At 41.6% G+C, this 8,112-nt stretch overlaps 1 protein-coding gene and 1 long non-coding RNA gene across 2 annotated transcripts in view; one reads left to right on the top strand and one right to left on the bottom strand.

The window, feature by feature from the left end:
• The window catches only part of LOC108549949 (uncharacterized), a 4,075-nt gene extending 2,570 nt beyond the window's left edge, over positions 1-1,505 (bottom strand). The window contains exons 1-2 of the long non-coding RNA XR_001890381.1: positions 1,409-1,505; positions 113-497 (exon numbers count right to left, since the gene is read on the bottom strand). This is a non-coding gene — a long non-coding RNA (uncharacterized LOC108549949). The remainder of the gene's footprint in view (positions 1-112; positions 498-1,408) is intronic.
• A 3,361-nt stretch (positions 1,506-4,866) lies between these two features.
• nkd (NKD inhibitor of WNT signaling pathway naked cuticle) overlaps positions 4,867-8,112 on the top strand; it is an 11,256-nt gene continuing 8,010 nt past the window's right edge. Inside the window, exon 1 of the mRNA XM_017903542.1 lies at positions 4,867-4,945. Within this exon, the coding sequence (XP_017759031.1) occupies positions 4,867-4,945 (79 nt within the window). The remainder of the gene's footprint in view (positions 4,946-8,112) is intronic.

Here is an 8,112-nt window from a genome sequence, read left to right as displayed (position 1 = left end):
TGCGTTCGGATTTTCTTTAAATTAGACATCTGTCAGACGCAAGGAGCTTACAACGAAACCGACGTCAGAGTTGCCTGTTTCTCGGCACCGACGTTGCTGCTTGCTTGCTTACCGCCGTGGCTGCTGCTGTTGCTTCTGATGCTCGCGGCAAAACTGTATTATAGCCTTTCCTGTCGTATTCTGTCGTACGACGTCCTCCTTTGCCGACCTCCGTATACCTTCCACGATACCTTGCGATAAATACTCGCGCCGCTCTTTTTACACGTTACTGCCTAATTAGCGTAATTATAAGATCCGGTCGTGGACCTTCTTCCCTCTCTTATTCCTTCCTTTCTTCTTTTCTTCTTCTCCCTTCCTGTTTTTCTTCAGATGGTCCAGTCAAAAAAGTGAGAGCAGTAGAGAGAGAAAGAGAGAGAGAGAGAGAGAGAGAGAGAGAAATTGTACGCTTCCGAAAGAGAGTCCAAAAATCTTTTGATTTATGTAACTATTATGTGAAGCTAAAAAAAGATAAATTTTTATTTTTAGTTATTGGTATAAGAATAATATTCTATTTATTTAATGTTTCTTACGATGTAAATGGAACGAAACGCCTTTTCCCCAAACGGGATAAATTCTTAGGTTATAAGAAACTAAGTAGCTATCATATTTTTAAGTTATATAAGGTTATTTTTGTATTTAAACAAGAATCGGAATTTGGCCATAAATGAGATAAATTGCATTATTATAATGATTTGATGTGTCGAAAAATGTAAATAATGAAATAAATAATTTTCTTAACGCGTCAATCCTTAATTATTGTGTCGCGTAAGAGAAAAATTCCCGCGTGTATTTCAGTGTCGCCTAACATTTTAATTCACGCGTATTTCCTCTGGCACGTTGAGTGTCAAGTGATGCGATGATAATGGCCTTGCTGCGATGCATTTTGCGATATTTTTGTAACGGCAGCGAACAATGGTAGAAAATTTGAATCGACCATCCGACATTGCTCTATGAGAACGATGATGGAAAATGAAAATCAATACCGATAAGTAGTCGCTACAGAGTGCACGCGTTATTTGTTGCCAATTACCGCGCTGATAATTTTGTAAAAGCTGTAAATATCATGAAAGACACCGCAATCACTAGAAGGCGATCATATCAAGATTGTTATCTTTGACGTTTGAGAGACAAAACTACGGTCGGGTTGAAGAGTCATTCGATAACGAGACTCGAGATAACACGGCTCGGTAGCAGTGAAAACCTAGGATAAGTGTTATTTACATTGTTCGCTTTAGATCACTTTTTAATGAACAGTTTAAAATAATACAAAAATGACTTAAGTAATATTATTTACAAAATATGACACTAAATGCTACAGATTTTTAAGCAATGAAAATATCCTAACCTAGATAGTGCACATAATAGTTACCTAATACAGCATCCAAAGTTCCCTAGAAATGAAATTTCTCTGTTATTTCGCACCCTACGTGGGAGCACTTCAATAAAATATATCCCACTTTCCTTTATCTCACTCTATTCTTTTATTATTGGTAACTCCCAACGGATTAACACTATATAGCAGAATTTATATTCTCGGATCGAACGGCAGTTCAATACATCGATGACCGTATCGAAGAATATATGACGTTTCCTAGTTCCCGCCGCGAGAGGGCAATTTTCTTTAATAGTGCAACAGCATCTTACCGGCGTGCCATATACACGCGCTATTCGCACGTAACATTACATAATAACGCAAACGAAACGGATGCCAGGCCGGACGACGCTTTCGAATGGGAAAGACCATGCAAAAGTCGGCGTGTCGCGTTTGCAAAGAGCAATCGTGCCCTCTCTCTCCAGACGATAGGAAGACAGTTCACTGAAAACAGTTTATTATTAATAGATATGCCTTGGTTTCCCGAGCGAGTTGTCGGCTTTATTTCGAGGTTAGTCTGTACTGAGTTTTTGAACCGTACGTTTTATTCTCCTTGCTGCGTGGCCCTCCCTCCCTCCCTGTACCCCTCCCCCTAGCCCCGGCCCGACCATTCCTTCCTCAGCCCCTGCTGAGCGGTTGTCGTTTTCCTTTTGCCTCCTCCCCTCTACTCTTCTCTTAAAAACGAGACTCGCCACCGACTTTCCGACAAAGGAATAAAGAAAAGAAACAACTAGCCACGCTACGCGGTTGAGGATGGCACGGCAAACCGTAGCACAGCGCAGCACAGCACGGCATAGCGTGGCATGGTGGGTAGAGACTTTCCGTACAGGGAGAGCAAGGGGGTACTTGCCAAGCCAATGGCGCAGATACTTGGGGAGCACGTTTTCAGTTTCTTGATTTATTTTACTTTTACACTTCTAATTGCGTGGAATCTCATCTTGCAAATAAATATCATTTATTTTTGCTCCATGTAGCTATCTCTGTTTCAATTAACAACGTACGAAGCTTCATCGATAACGTGTAATTAATGACAGAAGAATTTTAATATTTCACATTGTTTGTTATCGTTTTGTTTTAATTTACAAACGAAATTCAATTATAGCGTATATTGATTAATATGTCTTTTGCAGGTTGATGAACCGCTGGAAATGAACGTTACTTGATACGTAAAAAAATTGAATAATAGCTTTGATGAAAAATTACGCTAACGAGAAGCAAGAAATACTGCCACTGGGTTTTGTGTATACATGACAAAGTGCTTTTCGGTAAAGTTCATTCATTACATTGTCAAAGGCGACGCCTATGTTTCTTCTGAAACACCGCTAGGAGATAATAGCGTGCGGGTACAGTCTCCAAAAAGAGTATTTCTCATTTATCCCACTACACTACTACATTTATGTGCTTTAACCTTGAATAATTGAAAAACAAATAATAAAATGTTTAGGAAGCGTAACATTTACTTCTATTTTTTAGAAATACGTTGAACTCTGAGAACAGTACACGCAAACATAGCGTGCTAGATCATTTTCCTAAGTGCAGATATGCTGTACATTAAAATTCAGGAAGTTATCAGAAATCATGGAAGGTAACGTAAAATTGTTTCATTTGTAATTTTATTTATCTCGTTTTTATTTTTATTCCAATTATCATTAATCTTTCAGGTTATGTTATGGAACCCAACGTTTTTACGAAATTATCAACAGAAGCGACGGTATATTTAAAAAGTGCCTCGATAAATATTCCACCACAAAGTAGCGTCGAAATATTAAGAATAATTATCATTATCTCTGGTGGACGGAAGATTAAGGCGCGGACCAAGTAAAAAACAAAGATGACCCTAAACCATTATTCATTGGCTGGAGTTTGCCGCGACGGAAGGTACAGTAGTCGGTCGTGCGTCATTCCGACGAATTACGGGATTCCTGCGATGACTGCGACGATGCGACGATTTCGCCCGTAGGAACGATTCGGCGTCGGATCCTTTCAGACAGGAACTCTGTTTTTCCGAATCCTTTAAAAGCGACTTTCTCTGGAAGGGAATCGGGGCAACGTCCGCGCACGATCACCGACGCAAAAATCCGGTGGAGGTTTGTTTGTGGCCGCGATAATCGAAATCCTTAGGAGGCCCCCGATTCCCTTTTTACGCATGCCGTTCGACGTCGCGGCGTCGACATTTAGTGTCGTCGTAGACCACGTTGAACCATCATCGGCTTCCTTCAAAACCCCACCAACCGTGCGAAGCTATCCTTCTTCGCCGCTCTCATAGACCTTCGCTGGACAAAAAGGAAAGAGAGAAGAGCAGGAGAAAAGGAAAGTATACGCGTGGTTAGTACGACAAAACGAGTACGAAGGTAAAAGAGAGAAAAGAGGAAAGGAGACAGAGGGAGAGGAAGATGGCGATAGAGGAGGAAGACGGAGAGAACATAGAAAATAGGATAGGAAACATAGAAAAGGAAGAACACGAGAAAGAGAGAGAAAGGGCGAGAGAGGGTGACGGGGAATGACGGGAAGAAGTAGGGAATAGAGTAAGAGAGACAGCCGGTGTAGTTAGAAGGAGAAGAGAAAGAAAAGGAGACGGATTGGAAGGAAGAAAGGAGAGAAGCTGACGAAAAAGTGGGAAAGGGAGGGAGGTGAAAGAGAGACGGACAGAAAGAGCGTGAATCGGAGGTTTCGAGCCGCGCCTCCTACCTTCAGGGCCCATGTATCCACGGCTCGGCACTGTTGACGACGCAGCGCCCTATGGAGGGGGAAAGGGAATTACGGGGAACGTGGTTTAGGCAAGAACGATCGTCCGTAGTCGTAGTCGGGCCACGAGTCGAGCGATGTCGTGTGACCGACCCCTCTCGTCGCGACCGCGTTTCTTTCTCTTCCGACGCTTTTACCTGGATTAAATTCGACACCGAGTGTTGTTCGTTTCACAGCCACACGGCTGTGCATGTAACTAAGTCAGTGACAGGAGAACGAGCATGCAAACACGAACGTTTCGCCTTTGCGTCGAAAGCACGATAAACGAAAGATAGAAAAACAAGAAGCATTTGGGCGCTGACTGGGTCGTCGTTCCCAGTTTCAAACACTGCTGTACAACCCTCGAAAACACGTGTCGTTCGTTCGGTGCCTGTCGTACACGTCGATCGCAGTGTGATCAGCCGACGTTGGACGAGCTTTATCAGGGGAATATGAAGTTCGCGGAAGTGTGTTTGTTTTTCAGTTCGTAGCAGTGCTACGGTGAACCGTGCACGGGAAATCGGGCACGACGAGAGAACGACGAATGATTGTCAGGTGAAAACCGTGCTTTTTCATCGGATGCGACGGAATTCTCGCTAGTGTGACATACGGCTGCTGTTGCGACGCGAAGGAACAGGAAGAATTTAATACGGTGACGAGTTTGGAAACAAAAATAAAAACAAAGTGGCGGAACAAGAAGCCTGGAAGGAAAGTGTGCGCAGCGTTTGTGGATGCATGAGGGTCTCATGGCTACCGGATTCGTAAAGTGGTGGCGGGCAAGGTTCCTCGCTGGCTATAGACCCTTTTCTGGTAAGCTTCTATAATCTTTCTCTCTTTCTCTCTGTCTCCTCTATTCGCCTATCTCTATATTCCACTCTCTGGTTTTCTTCCTTTGTATTTTTTGTCATATGCACACGCGAGGTATCGATGTTCGTCGAAATCGCGATGCATGGATAGATCGAGATATACCGTATACGGATTTGTCCGGTCGGTCCGGTTATAGGCGTGATATTTTGCCCGACTTGCGGGCGCGCGATGCGTGTTCCTCGATGATGCTACTGCAGTATGACAGAAGTGGATCCCACGTGGTGTTACGTCATACTTGCATTTTTCTTACCCGTTCGTCTATAACCATGCTTCATTGAAAATTTGTATCTCCCTTAACCGTTCTTTCCTTCGTTCTCGTTTCTCCACCCATTCGTTTTTAATATTATAGTTTTTAATTTTTTCTCCGCCAATGAAATGGTAAATATTTCTGTTATTTTTTGGTTAGCCACCGTTATCGATTCGGACCGAATTATCGTTGACGTTACTATAGATTTTACGCGAAAGAAACGTTACTGTCCCATTTCTAATATTTATGCTACTCCACGCGTAATTTATAGATCAATTTTTCGTACCTCGAAACGAAATTCGAACAAATTGCGTATCGTGTTAACGTATAGTTATTCGTTTATAAATCGCGATAATAATAAATACGCGTGGTCGTTAATGTGTCTTTGTTGATAAATTTTTAGTTTGCGAAAGGCAAGCATGATTTACATAGCGTTTGTCATAGAATCACGTTTATCGTTTCGAATTTTATGAAATGTTTTAACGCGAAGATAAATGTTTTATTAATTTATATCGAGAGCGGTAATTTATTACCAAATAACTACTTTATCGTTACACGGTAACAATCTTCCGATAAATTAAAAAACATTCAATATCGTTGCTTTATAAAATTTAAGTAACATGGAAATTATTCGTTAAGCATTCTTTAATAATCAAATTTAAAAAAAAATGGCGATAAAATTCAGAAACACTAGGACTCGTATGATAATTTTACGATAATTCGGAAAGAATTTCAACGAAGAAGGTATAACAGTTTCTCGGTTATGCAAAGAAAATATTTCAATCGTGAAAACAAACATTCGAATAATTTATGCCGAGAGTGGTACTTTATCGGTAAATAACTATATCGTTAGACATCGTTAACCTATCGTTAGCCTATAATTTTTGATACTTGTAAACCTACCTCAGTGAAACAAACATAGCTCTCCGAAGACTAACATCTAGTTATAAGAGGGAGGGTAAAAATAAAACGTATTTCCTAGTTAGCCGTGCTCCAGAATTCGAAAAATTTTAATCGATGGAAACCCTCGCTCGTATTCTTACAAATGCATCGTTCAAAATTAGTATTTTGACGATTTTAAGATGGCTGACATTTTTTCAACTTCAACACATGTTATTTACTATTTAATTATATTAACAACATATGGTTGATATATTATTTTTCTAAAAATGAAATAGAAAAAGTGACGAAATCAGTCGAACGCAGAGTTTTTAATCAAAAATTAAGAAAATGATCATTTAGTCTAATTCTATATCTTCTTCTCAATCTCTTTAAAGTAGCGCCATATTTAAAAATTCGTTGGGTCTTTGCGGTCCGCCATAGTTAAGAAGAAAATTTTATCTACTCGAAATGACAACACCCTTTAATTACGTAATATCGGTAGAGGTAACGCTCAGTAGGTAACTAACACCGATTTTTACCGATAGATACAGATCTCTTCTCTATTTGATTCAAAAATTTCCAAGATATTTTTAAGTACAGTCCAAGGAAAGATAAATTTGCACTAGAATAGGATACCAAAGAGGAAAGTAACCACAGATAAATAAATAAAAATCGATACTCAAGTTCAACGTAGCACGAAAATTATAATGATACTTATTTCGGTTTCCGTTAATATTATACATCGGTTCCAATATCACACCGATGCTAATCGATTTCGATATAGTCCGTTTGCCATAATAACGGTATCAAAATGATACCGATATTACCCCTTTGGCAGTGACCCTCGAACGAAACTCACCCATAACACGAACTTACTATCGGGTAGTCGTAATTATAAATATTTTATCCTACTTATTATCACATTGGAAACCATTTCGGAACTTAAAAGGGGCGGACCCGTTTTCCGGCGGAAAATTTTCGAATGTTAAAAGGGGCGGACCCATTTTCCCGCGGAAAATTTTCGAATGTTAAAAGGGGCGGACCCATTTTCCCGCGGAAAATTTTCGAATGTTAAAAGGGGCGGACCCGTTTTCCCGCGGAAAATTTTCGAATCGATTCTACCGCGAAACGGGGCCGGGCCTGACAGGGGTAACCAGTCGAAAATCGTACGTACAATGATCCTCGTCTATCGGCGGACGCCGCTTTTGAACCTCGCCCTTCACGATCTCCGGCTCTCTTACGCTCCTCTTTATGGCTGTTTTCTCGTGCGTGGCGGGGCAAATTTTCATACGAGCCCGGCGGTAGGGATAGGGAAAGCTGTTGCGTCGGCAAATGATAAAAGTTACGAGCCGAGCAAACAGAAGGGGGTGATTTACAAAGAAGAAAGCAGAAGCCGTTTGTCCCGCTCCCCCGTTGCTTTTCATTCAAGAGGGCGCAAAAGCGGTACGGTACACACGGGTATAAACACACGCGTGTGCTTGCGCGCTCGCGAACGCAGCGCGCGGAACGAGGGTCGCGCGTCAAGGGTGGAGTTTAATTATCGGGACCTTGCGAGTTCGTTACATACATTAGTCCAGTGGTTAGATAAAAGGCGTCCAAGGCTATTCTCTATTCCTTTGGTATCAAGGCAAGGATTCTCTTTCTCTTCTCTTTCCCCGGGTTTCTCTTTCTCTTACCCCCACCATGCGCCCCGCTATTCTCCGTCTCCCTTCCACTCCGTTCTTCCGCCGTTTCTTCCTACTCTCTCTGTCGCGCCCGCGCTATATCCGTCTCGCTTCCTCTCCCGTTCTTTGTCTCCCTTTTTTCTCCCCCGGTGCGCTCAGTGTCTTGGGTCTTTAACGCTCGCCCCACGAAAGAGTTACGGGCGTAATTACCACACGGCAGGTATCATTATACGCGTATATGCGTCCGTTTCTTTATGCAGATACGATTATCCGGCTTTTTCTTCTTTTTTCTCTTTTCCTCTCTTTTTTTTCTTTTT

Source organism: Eufriesea mexicana, unplaced genomic scaffold, assembly GCF_001483705.2.
Source record: "Eufriesea mexicana isolate 0111107269 unplaced genomic scaffold, ASM148370v2 scaffold2367, whole genome shotgun sequence".
Classification (NCBI taxonomy): domain Eukaryota; kingdom Metazoa; phylum Arthropoda; class Insecta; order Hymenoptera; family Apidae; genus Eufriesea; species Eufriesea mexicana.
This window is presented reverse-complemented; position numbering and strand designations above follow the sequence as displayed.